The sequence below is a fragment of the Protopterus annectens genome, chromosome 5.part0 (genome assembly GCF_019279795.1).
Source record: "Protopterus annectens isolate FY-2018-M chromosome 5.part0, PAN1.0, whole genome shotgun sequence".
NCBI classification, from domain to species: Eukaryota; Metazoa; Chordata; order Ceratodontiformes; family Protopteridae; genus Protopterus; species Protopterus annectens.
Genome location: NC_056735.1, coordinates 1367677628 through 1367700189, shown reverse-complemented (window position 1 = coordinate 1367700189; position 22562 = coordinate 1367677628). Strand labels below are relative to the sequence as shown.

Genomic DNA, 22562 nt, shown 5'->3' with positions numbered 1-22562 from the left:
TTTAATTTTGCCCAAACTTAATACACTTCAAAGTTTACCCAGGTTCAAATTCATTTCTTACAGATACCCTTTCCCATAACTATCCTGCCACTTCTTTTTACCTTCTTTCCACAAAATAGTGCTGATTAATTATATATTTAATTATCTTTAATAATGTCTCAGTATCTTTAATCCCCTGTTATAAATTTTCCAACTCAGAGCTTCGCTGCTCTTATTTTCAATACTGGAGCCAAAGATACATAATTATTCAACCCTGGTGGGTTATAAGCTTCCAAATGAAGTTGCCATAATAACTCTTTGTACTCAATTGTCTCCTCCCATTGTCCACCACGTATATCTTTGTTTACTACCTCTAACACAAAGAAGGTATAATCAGCTTCTTCACATTTTATTTTATGCTTGTACAGAGCATTACACATATTTTTTGTCTTCATCTCATAGTTATGCTCGTAGATTCTATCTCTTAGTCTTCTTTCAGACTTCCCCACATAAAATGCCTCACATTTCTTACAAATACTTAGGTATATTATACCTTTTGTTTGACAATTAACATATTGCTTACTCTGCACTAATATGTCCCTACTTTTCACATAAATTTATATCTTTATTGCAAATATACGGGCACTGGGAGCACCTCCCACATTTATATGTGCCTTTTCTCTCCCTGGAAGTATTGTTTTCCTTAATTTTTCTTTCAAACAAATTTTTCAAATTTCTCCCTTTTCTATATGTACATTTCAAGGGTTGTATAAACAGACTTCTTAAATCAGAGAATTCACCAAACTTTACCCATTCTTCCTCCACTATTCTTTGTATGACCTTAGCCTCCCCACTATAATCTGTTATAAAGTTATTTCTTAACTCAAAATTGTTTTTTTCGAGGTTGGTCACCTTCTCAAGGTCATCTTCCTGTCCTAAAATAGGCCGATATTTGTCCACTCTTCCTTCCCTTACTTCCTTCTCAATTTCATCTATTAATTTCCTTGGGTAGCCTCTATCTAAAACATCCCTCTTAGTTTCATACACTCTTCCTCATAATCACTGTCCCTAGAGGTCATCCGACTACCTCGAACATACTGCCCTTTTACTATTCCCTTTTTGTGGTGGTGGGGGTGTGGAAATACAGCAAACCTTGGGTCCTGGTCATCTTCATAACAGACATTATTGCATATATATCAGGCCAAAACAGACAATGACACTAAAGATACACTCCACAGTCAAATGATACAGAGCTCTTTCACCCACTGACATGAGGCATCGCCGAGTACAACATACATTGGATAGTCGTCCCTTATACACTTCCTTCAGAGTCAGTTCAAAGTCAATTAATCAATAAACCTGCTCATAGTTAAGTAGACAGTGCTCCAGGTCTTGATGATAACGTGACATATACTGATCAGTGTTGCATACATTACTTAATGGAAACAATAATACACCAACGATGTGTTGATATAACTACAAGATTGGTCAATACAATCAGTCTATTGAAACATAGTTGATAATTGTTGCGAATCACCTTAGAATGTAGTGTTCTGCTCATGAATTTGTATATCAATGTGTATGATTGTTGCATTCCGATTCCAAAGCGTGGAATCAATGATTACAATTTAATCATAGTTTGTATAAATATTAGTGTAAATGAGTCAGAATGTTACATATGAATATGACTGTATTCTAACTATATCAATGTGACATGGAATGAACTGTAGTCGTTTACATCTTGTTTTCCAGTGACAAATCTATGTCCATGCGTCATATGTACGGGCCGTTGGACTGCTGTGTGTGAATATATACATGTGAACCCCTCGTTTCATACCTTTCTTTGTTACTGTCTGTGGATTACCTGTGTACACATATCAATTACCATGCCATACCTTTCCACTGTACCGGTTCTGGCATGGTGTACGGCTGGTTGGCCCTTAATCTTGCTGTGTGTTACATTAACCAGTGTCTATCTGGCAATTCGCTGGCGTGTGGTGTGTGACCTTCTTGCTACTTTAGGGACCTGATCCCATAGTTGTGAAGTGCTTCCACTGGCCATATATCGGTCTGTCATCTGGGATCTGTGTGTAACTAGTCCTTTCAGGACACTTTCTGTTGTTGTTCTTCTTTGGTTACATATATGAGTACTTTGGTATGTTGTGCTATTATTGTGTGTGGAGCATTTCTCCACGGGCCTCTGCTGACACTGGACATACATCCAGCTGGCCTAGCCCGGTCAACAGGTGTGAGCCAACTGACTGCAATTCGTACGGGGGCACCTTCTGACAAGTGGGTCGGGTTACTGATGCATAACCGTCATCAATCCATACTACTGACACATACGTTATACTGTCCACAGTCTATGTTTGTCTCATCACATAGCGTGTGCTTCTCACTATTTCTAATGGTACTTTACATGACATTGCCCGATTCCATACGTTCAGAGGCTAACATTTGTGAGACATGTCTGGTTAACGTGGAGGACACACCCTTAACCTTCCCTGCTTCGAGTGGATCACACACGCACACGCACACTTGCATTTCCTAATTGTAGGCTATGCACAGGCGCACATGCATATCCGTATTCTGTTTAGAAATGTTTACTGGGTCTGTGTTAGTTTTGACTATTCCGGTAACATATCTCTGATCCGGTTGACGGACGTGTGCAGAACGCACTTACACCTTTATATATGTAACGGCCTTTGCAGCATGGATGCATTACGTACACATTCACATCTATATGTTCTATAGTCGTAATTCAAACGGGACTGCATTCACGTTTGCCGGTTACTGTGACCTCTACACGTTAGCTGTTCGATCTCATTAATATGCATACCCATGGTACTTAGCTACATTTACATATCCCCCCAACACCACCACCCCCACTCACGCACGTCACAGGCATCCATCCTCCTGCTGGGAAAGGTGCGGTACTACATGTTAAACATTCCTTATTCCCTCCCGCTCATGGCCCAGGATGCATATGTCGTGACCGCAGGGATGTTCAGATCACAGGGCTTATATCCCCACGCATACCGCCTTCCGTTGTCAGGGTGTTCCTGTGGTGCTTTGGGTTTGGGCTTGTCCGCCCAGTGTACGGAACTGCCCTGACCGTGTACGACTGTTAGATGAGTCACATGGGCACGGTTTGTCCGTGTCTATGATACCTTGCCCCCCCCCCCAAACCTTCTAAAGGAATATTTACTTTACCACATTGTGAATCTTTACATTTCATTGCTATATTGTACAGTAGTCATAATCATAGGGTTAATCTCTATATATTATGCGTCATTGATATTACTAGGTGTCTCTAGTTCTTGTAGGATATTGGCACAATCCCTAGAACATATATATGTAGCTTATACACCCAGACATTTGTAAGACAGCATGTTGGGTCTTCCGTCATATCTATAGATATATTCATATTTTTCCATGAAGTATATACATTTTGGAGCAATGTCAGATTCACTCACTGTGTGGAATCTGTAACCCAAGAAAGGTTTCTTAGCTTGTTTGCCTTTAAGGCATTTAAGTAATGCTTAGCGCATGTAATTTACTGACCGATTAAGGGTTTTAAATGTAGTAGGTTGGACTGCATTGTATGTATTCTGAAGATGTCTGCTTATGAAGCAGACAAATATTTTAATGTATTTTATTTTATTTTACATTTGTTGACCGGGTTAGTCTGGCTGGATAACAAGTCCATTTTCAGCAGAGGCCGAGGAGTAAAGCTCCACTATCTTCTAGTACATTTCAGACTCAAATGAATTTATTCAGGGAAAATACATTATTAGAACATTGCAAGGGAGGTATAGAAACAGTAAAGTAACAAGTTTCCTCATTATAAAATAAGAAAGATATATGCGCTTCAATATACTATGGTGACTGACTTTACTTCCTGGTGGCCTCTGAGTGGTCACTGACCGTTTCTACAGTACCTCATTTATGCTTTGGACTTTCTCATCTGTTTCTCTGTGTCTTTTCTATGGGGAATGTCAAGTGTACTCCCTATGTGTATTACCTGTGTAATGCCTTGCTGCGGCAGTGTAATTCCACCGGGTTTGCAGTTATGGGTGCCATCTTGGTCGTACGCTTATCCATCCATGTGAATTGCCTACTGGACACTAGTATAGGGCTGTACACATTTCACACCTGCATTTACCATTCTCCAGTGGATGGTTTGCATCATTAGCGGATAGTATGGCAGGTGCTACACACACATCCCTCCCACGGGGCGGGACAACGGATTGGCTGCGAAGCAACACCGAGCCCAGAGTCTACATACCCAGAATCCCTTGACTGCAACATTCGACAGTACCCATTCAACATCCTTCATGTGTGCGGGACTATGATGTGGACGCAGTTCTATGGACCCGTTACCCTGGGGATTTCTGTGCATATGTGCTGGATTACATGGACAGCTATCATCAACATTGAACACGCTTGCGGTGCATATGTGTAGCTGTGACGTGGTCACGACTAACGATCATGTGCCACGCAGTCTGCACGGGTAATTTTTGAGTCCTACAATGGACACCAATGTGCATATGTTAAGTGTAGAGCTTGGCGGACTGTGTCCGTGTGGCCAGTGTGTTTGACTGCTGCTGTATGTTCCCCAATCGCGGATGTCTGCTTGACTACCCATTCTACATGGTGCTACGTAACCAGGTGATTTCGTACTGTGAACAATTGTCATACATCCAAAGATGCTGGTTAGCTACTGCTTCATGTACACATCAGACATCCCAATAGGACATGTCCGTCACTGTATTTACAACAGAACACCACCGGAATATGTCGATCCCCTATGTCTTCATTGTAGCATGATTTCTCCATAGGTGGGGACGCCATAGGTTACATATCCCAGTTGGCGTTGTTGGCGTGCCATCGGTTTGTGTTCCACAGGTAGCCAATCTGTTCCACGGTATGGTGGCGAGTGGTCCCCCATTGTGTTGCTGGCAGATGTAGTGCTGTGTACGCCGGTGTTGGCACAGCGGTCCAGCTTTGTATGTGGGATGTCAGCTGTAGTCCCTATGTGTATTTCCTGCGTTATGCCTTGCCGCGGTTGTGTAATTTACCCAGGTTTGCAGTTGTGGGTGCCGTCTTGGCCATACGGTTGTCCATCCATGACAATTTACTACTGGACACTACTATAGGGCTGTACACATCTCACAACTACATTTAGCATTCTCCGGTGGATGGTTTGCATTATTAGCGGAGAGGAAGGCAGGTGCCACACACACATCCCTCGCACGGGGAGGGACAAAGGATTGGCTGCGAAACAACACAGAGCCCAGAGTCTACATACCCAGATTCCCTTGAGTGCGACAATCGACAGTACCCATTACACATCCTTCAGGTGTGCGGGACTGTGATGTGGACGCCTTCTATGGACCCGGTCCCTGGGTATTTCTGTGCATGTGTGTTGCATTTCATGGACAGCTATCATCAACATTAAACACGCTATGTGCATATGTATACCCGTGGCGACAATGAGTTCCGTGGCGATCATTGATGGCGTCATACTTGTCGTTTTGTATTTTTGAGTCCAGTCATGGACACCACTGTGCATATGTAATGTGTACAGCTTGTCGGACTGTGTCCTTGTGAACAGTGGGTTTCACTGATGCTGTGTGTTCAACAATTGCAGATGTCTGCTTGACTACCCATACTGTGTAGTGCTACAGGAACTATGTTTTCCGATGCCAGAACCCAATTGTGTACATCCACTGTTGCAGGTTAACAAACACTTTCATACACAGAGGTCACGGTTGGAAAGTACTGCCACTTCATTATCGGAACAACACCTCCAGGCTGTGTATATCATGTGAACTTTAGGCCGGTCTTACCGGCCATTTGCAATTGTAATTAGCAGACACGTGTCAATACATGTATGATAAGACATATTGCCATGCTGACGTTGATCTATGTTATTTGGACATTGGCATCTGCCTTTGGCATCCGTTGCTGTGTGTGTTGCCAGTGAACATACACATTGCTTGCTCAGAGGCGGACTACACAATTCTGCACACTACTGTGGTCTCCTTTAAGGACCCTGAGCCAGTGGTCGACAGTACTGCAGCCACTGCATCAATCACATTTGCCATCTACCAGTACCTACAGGACTGCATGTACCAGGCATTCACTTACCCAACTGTGGTTCATTGTACCAATGCCAAGCGTCCAGTGTGGTGTACCCCAGCCATACACATGATGTACAACAGGAGGAGGTGGCTACTACAGGGTGGAGCAGACACCTTGTGAGGTGTGACACCCTTGGTCATCATATGTGTAGAGTTACACAATGTCATGGGATTGTCCAGGGCACATTCCACAGATATACCTACATGGACCTGGCTGACAATCATACCACCTTCAGTTGCTATGCTCGACACCTGTGAGGTCACTACCACATATGCTCTGACTGGGTTCACATAGAGGTGGGGTTTACTCAACATACACACATTGCCGACATACAGGCTGACAGGTCCAGTGAGGACATCTCCACACCCTCCACCACACATGTGGAGATGTCTGTACCAGCGGTTTGTGGTCACCAAATGTTCTGTGACACACAGGTGGGACATGCTCTCTCCAGGGTAGTGTGAATAGCATCCATGAGACCAGATGGTGAGCCCGCTGTGTACTCCACTATCTCATTTGGGATTAGGACCCACAGTTAGGACAGCTATTTCTTTATAGCCTCACCTCAGGTAGGGTGCCCAGGTTGTATCGCATGACAACTGTATTCCCACATCACAGGGCCAATGCCTCCACTGAGGCTGGTTATTACTGTCCCAGTACCCTGAGGAGACCTATCTGCATAGACATGGGGTGGGATCATACTGCGGTTCGTACATGACTGCATAGGGGACATACATACTTCGCATCCCACACGGTTTGTCTTGTTCAGGGGCGGTTCATGCCTTTAAGACATGGTTGACATTTTCGGGACGGTCACCCAGCCCATTGCTGGGGTGTTGCAGTCCATACAGCCTACCTCGTCCTGGCAAAGGGCTTCATAACATTACCCCCCTCAGGTAACGTTAATGAAACCATTGGCTGGGATGTGAACATGTACATCACAGAATGTGTTGTAAACTGTCTATGTGACACAACCCACATGGTCATAGTTGCTGGCTGCATGTCAGACCAACTGCCTGTCACAGGTGGTGTCCCATGGTGCCATTCCGTGGGTGCACCCCTGTCATACATCTACATTTCCACGGTACAGGCACACACAGCGGTGTTATGGGTAACATTGTTTGTAGATGCTTGCAGAACAGATGCCATACTGGGACGGACATCTGACACAGATATCCTTCGAAGGGGCCTCCCGGATATGCATATCTGCTGTCAGGGACATGTCCCACAGCTAACTGGTACATAATGCACAGTCATACCTGTCGAGGGGTAGTAGGTCACCCCTGTACAGCGTATAGGTGGCTGTCCACACAGCACAGGGGTGACTACCAGGGATCAGGGGACAGGGTTTGTCGGTCGCCTTTCATTCAACACACACATTGCTATCGTGGTTCTGTGGGACTTCTACATTGACCACCTGTATGTGCAGGGAGTCACATCTGACTTCACAGCCCGACACGTACACACGGTCACTATATAGCATAGAACTTCACTTATTTGCCTAAGTATGAGCTTATTGTTGTGGCAGTTTGGTAGCTTATCCTGTTTCTTGGGACATTTAGGTATTTCAGTTACGGAAATAACCGATTCAGGCTACAATTACATTAAATACGGGAAATCATTATGACCTACACTCTTCGCACACTTCCCGTTTTTAATGCTTTATTTCGGAACACGTATGCCAATACAGGGACTGCCCCTCGCAAAGTGGGACGGTTGGTGACCTTAGTCGCTACTCCTATGTCGGTGCGGCGTGCTGACATGCTGCTGTACACCTTCTCTGACTATGCACACTCACAGTACATTGCTGTACGGACACGGTATTACGCGTATCCTTTGTTCCTTGGACAGGTACATTTCGGCCTGCGTGGGTTTTATTTGCTTCTCTGTTTAGTTGGGACGGGTACTTTGTTGCATACTCTGCGGACATTTCATTCTGCACGGGCCATGGCTGCAGCCATTTCTATTCTGGGCGGACTATGGCAGACAGCACGTTAGGTTGCTCTTCGCCTGCCTGCTTAAACACGCCTACTGACGCATCCTACTTGGGCTCGCTCACGTACACTACGCACATGCCTGTGGTTACGGTGCACTCTCATTAATATGCATATGGCGCTACTGCGCCGGCTATGCAATGCACCGCCGGCGCAAGCCTTACGCCGGCCTTGCGCCGAGCTTCATGAATCCCGGGGCTAATCTTTTTACATTATCGTAATTCAAGCAAGCAATATCAGACAGTTTAGCAATTGCATTAATGGCTGTACCATGGAGTAAGGGGGTCTGGAACCATACCTAGAGCCCTCGCTTAACATTATACTGTTTACATATCCTCTCAAATATATAAATAAAACTATCAAAGTTATCTCCCTCCCTGTGTTGAGGAAAGTGTTTACCGACCTTTATTGCTTCTGGGGTTCAGTCATTCCCTTCCCCATTACCTCCATGACCCTTTTGAAGGATTAGAAGCACCTTTTTGTGCTGTCTGTGCTTCTCATTTTCTTCAGCTTTCATCTCCAAATGGCACAGTTCATACTGATGCTGCTTCTTCTTCTCTGTATTTCTCTCCTCAGCCTCCAAACTTTGCAGTCTCTCTTCAGTCTCCAATTTGAGTCTCCTTAACTCCAAACAAATGTTTAAGCCCTTTGAAGAAAAGATGAACTGTCTTGTCTCAAAAGGCTGCATATCCGCAATGCAAACTGGATATCCTCTGAGCTGCTAGTCTGCTCTTTGGCTGTGACTACGGATGAGATCATTGCTTCCTTAGTCAGGTCGGCATGCGCCAGTCCCTTGGCTTCAAACACCTTGGCCAACTGATTCCTTGTCAACTTGCTGTAATCCCCTGCTGACATCTTTGCCTGCTGTGCCTGACTAAACTCACTAAAAATTAATAAAACTGTTGTGACAATAGGTTTACCTTGTGGCTGTCAAGAGTGCACACCTCTGTGACAGCTACCCACAGACTACTAAAGCTCAATTAAAATCTCACACTACTACCACCGAAATGTGAAAAACCCTCTCTTTACTCCAGGCAGTAACTAAGGGGAGTCAGTCTTCACCACTGGCTCTGGTAAGGGAGTGGCAGTAAAAACAGGAATAGAAATGCACAATTTCTCCTAAGGGTACACCAGGAACAGGTTCCAAAACCTGAGACTGATCTATATAATTCACTTATTCCCCAAATGAGTCTCCACACTAACCACTGCAGAGCACTGTGTCCCAGTTCTAGGTATCTGACACACTTACACTTAAATGTCTGATACTCACACATACACACACACACACACACACTCTTAGGAAAGACTGACACAAATTTTTCCTGCTGTGTTTCTTTCCCCAGATTACAAGGTAATGGCTACCACCAGTCAAATATCACAGTACAGTTCAAAAGGGGTGTTCAATAATATTGGGTAAAATAGATATTGAAACAAATGGTAGCATGTATCCCAAGCAGTAAGGCTTTTTGAAATGGGCCTGGTGTTATCACAATAAACATAAACACTCAAGTTACTAAATGTATGTACTTATTTATTGAATAGTCAGTCACAGTAAAGGGTAGTAAAACATTTAATAATAAATAAAAAGATTTAAAACATGTAATTATTGAAATACTGATTCAGATAAACAGCAGAGTTTCACAGACAGGAAATATGAAAATAATACGGTAGGACAGATCTCACATTGATTTTAGAAAACCTCTAACTATCTGGCTGTAGTTCCCTGACTATGTGAAGATTGACTGTCCCTGTCTAATCTAAATAACATTGCAAGGCAAGAGTATACTCTTACCTCTGCAAGGTAAGATGAGAAGTCATGTCCACACTGCAGGCTGTTGTCCGTCCTCAGCGACTGGAGCAACTTTTGTGGATACAACTGGACTACTACTGCTGAACAGCTCTGGAAAACAACTACTGAACAGTAACTGAGCAACTGACTCAGAACCTGCTTTTTATAGGAGATCTTTTACAAAAGTAGCAAAAGTTGCTATGAGAATTCTATTCTCTCGTATCAGACTTTATAAAGCAAACAAACAGCTGCAGTGAAGATTCTATTCTCTCAGCTCTGGCACACAATGACATCACATCTAGGTCAGCTGACCCTGGCACAACATACATTCAGAATTCTCTTTACAAAGAACATGTACATTTTTTTTGCCAACAGATTCTTATTATTTTTCAACAATTGAATAATATATAATGAAATAGAATAACTTTTAAAATAGTAACATTATAATATATCAAAAAATAAACAACATAAACTATGTACGATATTTACAAAGGCCTGACTGATTATTGAGTGAAGCTCCAAAATTTCTTAGTTATCAATCAGTTAATTTAGTCATTAATAATATCGTTCTTCAGATATAAATCAATAAACAAAATCAATTTAATGGAAGGATTATTGATGGATGTGTTAGGATAAATTCTCAGTTCTTAACATGTACATTTCGTCAGCCAAAAGGACACTGTTTGACATTCAAGCATCTTGCATAAATCAGAGTGATTATCAAAAAACATATTTACAAAATTATAGCTAGTCATGCTGGCATATGTAACACAAGGTAATTTACAATTATTTACAATTATTTACAAATCTTAAGACAGTCATGCAAACACGGATAACAATATCTAGTATCCTCACAGCCTGAACAAGATATGAGAATGTCTCAGGAATTCTTTGGTGGCATGAGATCAGTACTTGTCCTAATTAATCTGGCTGCAATGCATGATATGTCTGACCACATGGTCCTCTGAGGTATGCAGCAGCACAGTCCTCAACACCTTTGCCTCCTACCTGTCAAGATATACTTAGAATGTGATCATTAGGATTAGTTGATCTGTCTACTCTTTGTTGCAGTGTCCAGCAGGACTCTATTCTGGATCCGGTTCCCTTTGATGTTTACATGCTTTCCCTCGGAAATGTTGTCTAGTGGCAATGTCTTCAATGTCATAGCTAAGCTGGTGGCACTCAGCTGTACCTCTCCTTTCCAGAGAAGTAAAGAGGACTGTTGTGATTGTGTTAAGACTTATTTGGAGGATATAATCTCTCTGATGTCAGTTAGTGGCACAGGTTCAACCCATGTCAAAATATTGCCATGGCTTTTCACACCACTTATGGTCATCTACAGCCTATATCCTTATTTATGGCGTCAGAGTTTTAAGATTTCTCCAGGTAGTAAGTCTGAGTGATCAGCTTACATTTCAGAACTAGGTACTGTTTTTCTTCTGTTTTTGCTGTCGCTGTCTGAGAAAATCTCCCATATTAGACACCATTTCCCCTAGAAAATATGCCACTTGTGGTGCAGGCCTTGGTTATATACCTTCTGTGATAGTATGGAACCTTTTGTCTAGAGTTTTCAAACACTGAGGTTAGAAGGTTGCAGTGAGTGCAAAATGTGGTGCAGAGACTGCCTGTGTGCTTCTCTAGATATAGTTACATTATGTTTATTCTTGAATGTCTCTACTGGCTTCTTGTAGAGCACCAACCCACTTTCAGAGTTCTTGTGATTTTACTTAAAGCCTTATGCGATGCAGTCCCACTTATATAAAATAGCTTGTGGTGTCGTACAAGTCCTCATGGGCACTATGCTCAGCTGCCCTAGGATTGCTTGTAGTCCTCATATTTAGGCTTACATTTCTAGCTTCGGGCTCTTGTCTTCTGTCTGACCTCTGACGTTATCTACCATGACAGCTTCATGAGTGTGAACTTGTGCAGTCATGTGTGAGTTACTTTAGAGTCACCTCTTTCAAAGAGAATTTAGGGACCCTTTTGAACTTCTGTCTACCGGTATAATCCTTTAAGTTATTTGATATACTTGCTACTATTATTCATTTGTTTTAATTATTACATAACTGTACCTTGCCTAGGTGTATAGACATGCAACTAAAGCCTGATTGATTGATTGACTGATTGATTGATTGCATAACTAGGGCCATGGACAAAGGTTGAAGACATAAGAATGTGATAATAGCAATTAGGGCGAAATGTTTTGCAGACAAGAGGTAGAACGCAGGGCTGCAGAAGTGGAGGCAGCATGTTGCAACAAAGCTAGGAGAAGTGCAGTAGAAGTAATGTGTGTAACAACGGCAATGTTGAAAATGAGTTTGAAGAATGGGAAAAGAAGAAGAACAGCCCTTTTCTGGGGTATAGCAAATAAGATGAACAGAGATGCAGACCTGGCCAGGCTGTGTAAAGATGTAAGACAGGTAAAATGCAGAGGTGCTGAATGCATATTGTCTTTCAGTCTTAATGGAGGATAACAAGAAGAGGGTGCCTTGCTAAGAAAGAATTAAAGAATAAAAGGGAGAGTAGTGGATGTGGACAACAGACTAGAAAGGAAAAAGGTAAATAGAGAACTGTCTGCCATTTGGGAAGATAAAACACAAGGACAAGGTGGTAGACTTCCACTGGCCCTCAGGGATGTGGCTAATATTTGGGCAAACCCCCTCATTGATAACTATAGCAAATCACAGTTTTTTACAGAAGTATCTGAAAACTGGAAGAGAGCAAGTGTGGTACCATTTTACAATTGAGGGAGTGGAGTTAGGAAGACTGAAGGTCAACACAGACCAATTAGCATAACAGCAATGGCAGGGAAAGTCTTGGAAAGGAAGAAAGCTGATTGCTTCCAATGGGGACTTTAATATCATGGGCTGCAATCATCAATGTTTTTAGCCAGAAGGAAAATGGATCCAGTTCTGTGAGTTACTAAGTGAACAGCAGAGTACAGGTAGATATTATGTACCATACTTTACCAAGGCTTTTGACTCAGTCCCACATAGGTTGCTGCTAGGAAATCTGAGAGGATGGGGTAGGATTATAACTGAGGAATTGTTATTTCTAAATGGTTGAAGGCTTGAACAGAGAGGGATGTTCATTGTTTCATCCACTGCTGCCACAGTGATAACTTCTTTGGACTTTTGTCACAGAAGGACTGATATCCAGCCTGACTTCTGGATCTTTGCACACTTCGCATTCCTGCCTAGAAAGATGTCCTACCATCAGCATATCAGTGGTATAAGGCGGTCTTTCTTTTTGTCATATGAATGAAGATTGTTATGTATTACACTTGCGTTTGTCAGTCAATCACTTCATTCTTATATTTTTTGATTATACTGTGTATATGTATACCAATATAAGTTTTTAAACATCAGGCATATATGTCACAAGCTAAGATTCTAGGTACATTCCCGACAAGAAGCTTATCCATTGTAAAGACTTTCACAACCATTGTTTATTTCATTTGGAGCATAAGCATCACATCTGTAACCTGTGGGAGACTTGAGTACAGAGATAGCGCCTTAAGGCAACCTGTATTGGACAGGCTATTCATACCCTAGTTCGCCTGGTGAGGAATTTTTGAGGGTGTTCCAACAGTTACAAGTGCCTGGTTAGGTATATGTCAAAGGGACGTTATACTCAGTGAAGGGCGTGATAGGGGCTGAGCAGAGCAGTACAATAACTTCCTTGGACCTGGATGCCATACCCTTGTTTATGAGCTGTGTGGCAGAGAATGATTTTCCTACTGTCTTGACTATGTGTTGGTCAAAGGCCAGTTTACTTTCTACATATATTGCAAGATCACTAACTATTGGGTCCACTGTTAGGGTGTTTTATAGCTGGAGTAATTAGCTTGGGTGGACAATTTCCCAAAGTGCATTATAATGCATTTCTTCATGTCGAGTTTTAATGTGTTGGTTTGATGCCAGTCATTTGTTTGTGTTAGACCCTCTTGTAGGATGTGGTGCTGTGGAGAAATTCTACAATAGCTCCAAATTTGCAGTCATCTTCAAACTTGGTGAGACAAATGCTTTTCACATTAGCCTTGACTTCCGAGAAGTAGATGCCAAACAGGAGCGGGCGCAACATGGGGCCCTGGATACTCCACTGGTGACCAGTCTCCTGATGGACTCACTGATCTTAACTTCTTGGGTCCTATCTTGTGTCAGCCAGCTATCCAATGCATTGTTGTAGTGATTTATGCCTAGTTCTGAGTGTTTGTCAACAATACCCAAGTGGGGTATTGTATCGAGCACCTTGGTCAGGTCAAGGTAGGTGGTATGTACCATTTTCCCCTCATCCATAGCCTTGGCGACCGTCTCAAAGAAGTCTACCAGACTGAATAGGCAAAACCTTCCCTTAACAAAGCCAAACTGGGATAGGTCCATTGTCTGTAGGTTACCAATGTCCTTATTGATCATTTCCATGGTAATTGTTCCATGACCTTGTTTATTAGACTTGTCAGACTGATGGGTCTGTAGTTCCCATGGTCAATTAATGGTCCACCCTTTTGAAGAGAGATGACTGCTGTGACCCTCCATTCACCTGGCACCTAACCTGTTTTGAGGCTGTAGTTGAAGACTGCCTGAGGTGGTCCTGATAGGCCATGTTTTAGGCTATTTAGGAGGCAACCATGGATATTGTTGGGACCCACAGAAGCAGTGTTTTTGGCCTTAGAGATTGCTACCAGGACCTGCCCCATGTTTATAGTTGGGAGATGTGGTAGAATAGATTTCACAGAGGGGTAGTGAGGGGGAGTGTGGGGGAGATGAAGTTAGAGCTAAGTTTATCAGCCAGTGGAGTCTTTATGTCACCTTGGTCACTGAAGGTTGTGCCATTTACCACCAGTTCTGTACACTGCTGAGTGTTACCTTTAAGGTTGTTGACATAGCTGAAGAAGACTTTGTGATTGTTCTTAGCCTGAGAGGCTATCCAAACCTCATAATTGGCCAGTTTGACATTTTTAGACCTCTTAGTTTTTTGTTTACTTCAGAGAACTGATGTCTCTGTGAGAATTGCTCTTTCTGGTTTTGGCCATGACTTTTTTTCTTTTGTTATTCACCCTATTAGGGTAAGGATTCCACCTGTAGAAATTGTTTTTGCTGTTAAATTTAGGCTTACTTCTGGTAGGCATTGCAGTGTCAATGCAGCCATTTACATTTGTTCAGTGTTTCTGTAAATAATTCTGCATATGTAGCTGTGTTCTCAGGGTTTAGGAGAACCATGAATTTTGACAAACTGTCTCTTAATAGGATGTATTTAGCTTTAGAATAGTTCCTAATTGTTACATCTGTGGTTGGGTTTTCCAGGTTGTTTTTATTTTGAGGGAGATAGCTTTGTGATCCAACATCAGCAATGAGGACATGATATGGGGGGGTGGGGGGAATGCAATGCTGTCCCATGTTGGTGAATACTAGATCCATTGTGTTTGATCCAATGATTGGAGTGTGCACTATCTGGTCCAGGGTATTTGTGTTAATAAAGTCCAGGAAACATTGTGCCTGTGAGATAGAGGCAATGTATGTTTCCCAATCTATAGAGGGGTAGTTAAAGTCTCTCATAGTTAGGGTATTTGGTTTAATGGTGAGTGTCTTGAGTGGGTCTAGGTATAACCTGTGGGAGTCCATTCCAGGGCATTCTCCTGTGTAATTAATGTAGATTTATGCTTGCTGCTAATATAGGTTGAGACTTCTAAACTTTTTTGCCCCTGTCTGTGCATCTGATGGTCTAAATATGCATAAGGCACTGAAACCTTGTACTGCCGGAGTACTTTCTGCAGATTTAAACCATGTCTTAGTAACAGATGTCTGTATTCTCCAGAGTGCCTTGCAGTCCAGTTTTACTTTGACTGGGAAACTGTACACCTCAGAAAATCCCTATGCAGGAATAGCAGGACATGCATGTTATTGTTACAGCATTTTAAGTTTTGTTGGCTCTGTGATTAAGCCTGTAAAACCCAAGTACTGGATCTTGAACCTGTCTGATTTTTATGCTAATATTTCTCATCAAATCTGTTTCTTGCTTTCTGTCAAAATTGTTGAACTATGATGTCAGTTTTCTATGTCTCTACCATGCCTTTCCAATATTAAAAATACTACTATAAAATGAAAAAGAATTAACTAGGAAAATAAGATGACATGTTATCAGTTGACATGGGTTGGGAGGGCGGCCTAATGGTTAAGTTGTTTGCCTTACAAACACAAGGTACAGGGTTTGAATCTCACAGGGGATAATTGGCTAGGCTTAAAATAGCTCGCAAGGGTAGTTAGCCTAGTATGAACCTATGTAAGATAGGCAAGACTTAGACAGATGTTCGCAAAAGTAGATTCTCACCAGATTTGTTTAGATATTTTGTGCCTTGTACTTATTTCCAGGTAACAACATCTGCATTTCTTTTATCTCAAAGCTGTCAAAAAAGGCCTTAAACTCCAGAAGATAGAATCCGCATCTGTGAAGTCATTAACATGGTAACCTCCATACTAATTTCTTTGGGTAAAACATCTACCTTAGGATGTCCTAAGACAGATTATTGTCTTTCAATTCTCAGATACTTTAAAGCCAACAAACCATCTAGTACTGGCAAAATGGGGTATGAATAAGGCAGTGTGATGGTGGTATTGCCCTTTTTGTGAGTTTAGGGACACCACTAATGCTTTAATTTTGAGAATCGGTCAGTACTTTATTATCCTACAACTCTTTATGGCTTTCCCATCCTGGTGTGTGGGAGTACGTGCTACCCAGTGGGAGATAGTATCATATTAGTATCTTTGGTGCAGTGACTTGAGTGTATGCTTGATATTTTGAATTCTAGCTCCAGATACACAACTAACCATTACCTTCTCTTTGTCCTGCCTGGTGCAAAGTGCATCTGTGTGGCATACAATAGAGTCCCCAGAGACAAAAGTAATAGGTAAAGTATTTGCTTGCCTTATGTACTTTGTTCTTGGAAGATTATTGGCTCTAGAATTATGTGTGATGTTAGGTGTTTCTTTTGGTGTATGTTTTTATGATTGCTGGAAATAGCTGTTGCCATTTGATTGCTTAGGAGATCTTTGAAGTTTGGAGAGGTTTATTTCAAGTGCCTCAGCCTCAGAAGGTCTGTGTGTGTTTGGTGAGGACTTTGTGTGGAGGATGTAGTGTGCGTCTTCTTGACAACCTTGTTTGTAAGCAGCATGTTTGCCCTCAAGAAGGTTGTGTATGTGCAGGTCTTACACTGTTAGTTTCTTTAAGATTGTATGAGCACATAAGACCATTGCTGCATTGTCTCAGGATACCTGTATCTACCAAGATGGCCACAGTGACATTAGGAAATTGCAAATCCATGTTGTCAGGACCTGTTTTTGGTTTGGGTTTTATGATTTAAGGACCTGGTTTTGCAGGGAGTTATCTGAGTGGTGTCTAGGGTTAAGGCTAGATATTAGATAGTGCTATGATCTGATATTAGTGCTGTTTGATGCACTAACTAGCAGCCCTAAGCTTAGTTCCATGCAAATCCTTTCTGTGTTGTGGGTTAAAGTCCTAGGTACTAGCATTATAGGTTTGCTACTACACACTGGTAATGTTAACCACCACTGAGCAGTGAACAAAGAAGACAGAGCTCCTTGTCAGAGGCTGATGTGGTTGTGGCCAAGCCTACTGCAGGCACACCATAAAAATGATGAGAGAAATAACCTTGTGAGATGAATGTAAAGGAGTAGGAGGGCAGTAGTACAGTTATGTAAGTTAAACTTACCGTAACGGTAGATGTTTGAATGATCACTGCTGCAGTAGCCTTAATTATATGGGTTATATCCTGCCAAGGATATAACACCCAGCCAGCTTCCAAAGCTTCAGGGCAGCTTCCACACACCCAAACTGTCAAGCAACTCAAGATGATCTGACTAAAAACAAGTCTGGGCACAAAGCCCTTCAGAGCTTTCCTGCCAGCAGAGAAAGGGAGGCTGAGCCCAGAAAGGGCAGTGCTAGGAATAAGAAAAAATAAATGTCCACACACTGGAATAAAAAACACCAAAAAACAAGGAGGACAGAGGGAGGGAGTGGCTCATTCTTGTGAAAAATGAGGTTGGCTTGACTCACTATAAGAGCTTGAATCTCAGACAGATAAGGCTACTGCAGCAGTGATCAATATGAAGAGCATCCAGTGGGATGGAGGGAGGGAGTGTCTACTGCAGCCGTAATTATTCAAACATCTACAGTTATGAGAATATAAACTTACACAACTGTACTATGTTCTTCATATTAATCAGTGCTGCAGTAGCCTTAGCTATATGGGTAGATTACCATAGCTAACTATATTTGGGAGGTGGAAGGAGAAGGGTCCAGGATCCTTTGGATAATGGTCCCAGCAAAGTATGATTTACAGAGAAAGAATCCAGCTTATAGTACTTTGTAAAAGTATGTACAGAGAATCAAATAAAATCTTCTAGAATACTTCTAGAATCTAACCCTTTCCAAAAAAACATAGAGGCAGTCAAGGTCCTTGTAGAGTGGGTCTTGACCCTGCCTGGAACAGATTTGTCATGAAGATTATAACAAAAGGTAATAGCCTTAGACAACCATTTGGAAATAGTCTGTTTTGACAACGGTTGTCCCTTCTTCTTGCCTTCCCAAGAAATGAACAATTGATCCAATGATCTGAAAGATTTAATTCTGTCAGGACTGTACCGAGTTGTCTGTGGGCATCCAAGGTATGGAGTATCCTTTTTCCCTCATGTTTAGGTTCAGGAAAGAAAACAAGAAGATGGATAGTTTGACTTAAAGTAAACTCGGATACCACTTTAGTCATAAAAGAAGGATTAGTTCTCAAAAGAACCCTGTCTTTGTGGAAAATGAGGTAGGATTGACTCATTGTATGGGCTTGCAACTCAGACACCCTTCTTGCAGAGGTCAGAGAAATCAATAAAACTGTTTTCCATGTTAAGAACCTCCAGTCAGCCAGATTAGGTGCCTAAAAGGAATTAAGACCCTATCATCCAGTCAGTCAGTTGAAAATGATTGATGTTGGGGTGCATTAAAGATCCTTGTTCTTGTGTGAGTAGACCCAGTCTGTGAGGAAGCTTGTGATAATTGCCCCTGGCCATTTCCAAAAGGAGAAAAACACAGTTGCGTGGGCCATAATGGAATCACCACAATGATATTGGGGGATTCCTTCTGAATCTTTGGCAGTACCTTTGATGTTAGTGGAAAAGGTAGAAAGGCATACAGGAACATTCCTGTCCAAAGAAAAGCAAATGCATCTGACTTCCAGGCCTTCTTGCATGAAGTCCTGGAACAGAATTTTGCCAGCTGTTTGTTCAGAGAGGAGACAAAGAGGTCTACTTGAGAAACTCCCCACAGATGGATCAAATCTTAGAAGACTCCTGGATTTAGTTTCCATTTGTGAAGTTCTGCCCTGGTCCTGCTCAGTTTGTCTGCCACACAGTTTTGCTCTGACGGAATGTAAGATGCTTGTAGAGTGAGACTGTGCTGTGAAGCTGTATCGCAAACTAGTATGACTAATCTTCAAAGGGAGTATGGCCTGGTTCCCACTTGCTTGTTGATGTACCACATCACTGTAGTATTGTCTGTAATCACTTGAAGAGGTTGCAGAGACCAAGACTTGCTCAGAAAATTGAGTGCCTTGATCAGGGCAAACATCTCCTTCATATTTATGTGCTTGCAGCTCTCCTTGGTGTCTCACATCCCCTGCATTTATATTGTTCCTGAAACTGCTCTGAAGCAAAGTCTGAAGTATCTGTGGTAACTGACTGCTTTAGAGCAGGGAGGAAGAAGGGGAGACTTTTATTTAAGGATATCTGTTGTCTCCACCAAGTAATTTCTCTTCTGACAAACCCCTGTACTGGGATCTGAAATGATAAAGGGTGTTGATGCTGATTTTAGATACCACTGTATTCTTTCTCATGTGGAGTCTTGCCAGAGATATCATAGGAATCATAAATGCCATGTGACCGAAACTCCTGAGGTATTCCCTTGCAGTGAATAAAGTCTGAGTGAAAACCTTTAGAAATAGATCTACTATTTTTCCTGTTGAAGAAAAGCTGTTTAACTGATGTGTCTAGTTGACATTCCAGGAACATAATCCTGTGTGTGGGAGTCAAGAAAGACTTTTGAATGTTCTCTTGGAATCCCAGCTTGTGCAAAAGATTTCTCACCCAAGAGAGATTCCTGACATTTTGAAAAAGACTCTGGAAATATAAGCAAGTCATCTAAATATAAAAATATGTGGACACCCTGTATCCTACAGTGAGATATAACTGGAGTGCCACACTTTGTGAACACTCTTGGTGCAGCGGATAGTCCAAATTGTAAGGCAGAAAACTGATAATGTGATTCAGACACAAAAAACTTTAAAAACACCTGAAATCTGGATGTGTAGGAATGTAATGTTGTGTGTCTTTTAAGTCTAGTGTTATGAGGAAACTTGTAAGAGAAAGAAGAGGTAACAGCTTGTGAAGTGACATTTTGAATTTGGGCACTATCACAAACTGGTTTAGGAAAGAAAGATCCAGAACTGATCTTGAAGTGGGAGGGAGGAACTGGTTCTAGCAGTATATGATGAAGAACAGGTGGAAACAAAGCAGTCTGATCTGCAAGATGAGGAATGACGCCCTAAAAAGGAGGAATTTCCTCCCACTGCCATCTATAACCCCGATGAATATTTTTCAGAACCCATTTGTCTGAAACAATCTGTTGCCAAAGGGAAAAATGGAGATTCAGACTTTCTGGAAGAGAAAGAGGGTCAGAGTGTGAGAGGGTCACAAGATCTCTTGAATAGTCATTCAGACTTGTTGGAGTGTCCGTGGTTTCGGGAGGTCTGAGACTTCTTTTTGGAACCTTCTTACCACTTCTTAGACATGTTTACCTGAATTCTGTTGAGACTGTTTATTCTGTGTTTTTTTTTTAACAAAACTGGATATGGAAAGAGAAAATCCCTTGGACAATTTGGAAAAGGGGAGCTTGCCCCTTTCATCACACTTTGTGATCACCTCTGCAGCAGATGGGGCCAAACACCAAATCTCTATCCAAGGGAGAATTTAAAAATCTAATTTCTAACATCATCTGGAAGGTTCTGAGAATACAGCCAAGCAAACCTCATTAAAACTGTACCAGTGGCCTTAGCCCTGAAAGAAGTACCAACAGAGTCACACACACTGCAAGCAGTGAGAAGTGACCTATGCAATAGAAAAAAGTTATTTAAAACAGATTTTTCTTCACAAGAAGAAATTGTAAATAAAACATTCCTCATACTTTCACAATATATCAGAATAAACTTCAACATAATAGCCTGACAATTTAAAGTTCTGAAATTCAAAGTTGCAGAACTTTACACTTTTTCCCATATCTATCAATAATTTCCCATGCTTTTTAGAAAGAGTAGGATTAGAATTAACTAAGTGCTTAGCAGCAGAGGAGTCAACTAAGGACATAGCTTCTGGGTCAGGTTTGGGAACAGTGTATAAAAAAAGTTAAAAGACAGGAATCCTATCTGCCTTTTTAGGGACAGTTGTAAAGCAGACTGGACAGGAAGAATGGGTGTACTTTCTGGAAAATAACCTTCTGTAACAACTCATAGTATTTTTTGAGGAACTGAGAAACCTCAGCGTTTTCCCACTGAAACTACTTGGCCTTCTATCAGTTGACTCAGAGGAGAGAAATCGTCACAGGGAGAATCAGAAAGTGATCTCTTCTTGGAGTCTGAATCAGAACTCTGAGGGCAAAACCCTGAATCTGTCCCTGCATCTTTCTGTTCAGATCCAGAATCTTGAATCACTTCAGGAAAGGACGTATCCCTCCTTTGACTGGAAACTACTCTACAAGAAGGATCAATATCCAGAAATCAAACCAGTCCCAGTAGATTGTTGTGTCTGAAAAATAAGTATGGATATATGATGCTTTACCTGCACATTTTAAATTTATATCATAAGAATTATTTCACTGTGAACAAGTAAAATATACATTTTTAATGTACTACGTAAATTAAGTTTTGATGTCACAAGAAAAAAATATTATGGTCGTGGTTGAATGCTAAAGCTGAGAAATGTGAATGTCAGATAACCTTATGGTTAAGACTGTAATGTAATCATAAAGGATGATCTATATTTTTTTGTATGTTTGTTGTGTACTGTAAGTTATATCTTAGTATTGAAATGTTGTCAACCATGTGTGACTGGTCCATTAAAACTAAAATTACAGAAGACCCCAACTACAAAAAAAATGTATTGAGTATTAAATTACATTTCTTCCATTTATCCCTTAGTCTGGTGAAGAGCTAATTGTGTATGAGCTTTTAAGGGGAAGTATTGAGATTCATACTAGTAAAGTTATGTTATATAGTCATTACAAGTCTTAATAAGTATATTTGCCAGTACCTGACAGCTGACAATCTTTGCAGATGTATTTGTATGAAATATACAGACTGTGCTCGATACATTACAATAAAGAATATTGTATTGTTTTTTTCTTACCAAATGTTTTTTGTGTGGTGTCTTGTAGACTGATGGCAGAGATACAGATTCGACATCAGAAGGCAGTTACCAGCTTAGCAAGCACAAGAAGACGCCCAGCTCCCTAACCAATCTTAGCAGTTCGTCTGGCATGGCATCTTTGTCATCTGTATGTAAAAAATGTGTTTAACACAGTCTTGTTACTAATCCACATAA

The 22562-nt window shown here is 41.5% G+C and overlaps 1 protein-coding gene across 11 annotated transcripts in view; it reads left to right on the top strand.

Moving 5' to 3' along the window:
- SYTL2 (synaptotagmin like 2) overlaps positions 1–22562 on the top strand; it is a 1607062-nt gene that overhangs the window by 1357438 nt on the left and 227062 nt on the right. For all 11 annotated transcript variants that reach the window (XM_044071181.1, XM_044071180.1, XM_044071175.1 and 8 more), the window contains one exon: positions 22396–22515. In XM_044071181.1, coding sequence (XP_043927116.1) covers positions 22396–22515 — 120 coding nt within the window. The remainder of the gene's footprint in view (positions 1–22395; positions 22516–22562) is intronic.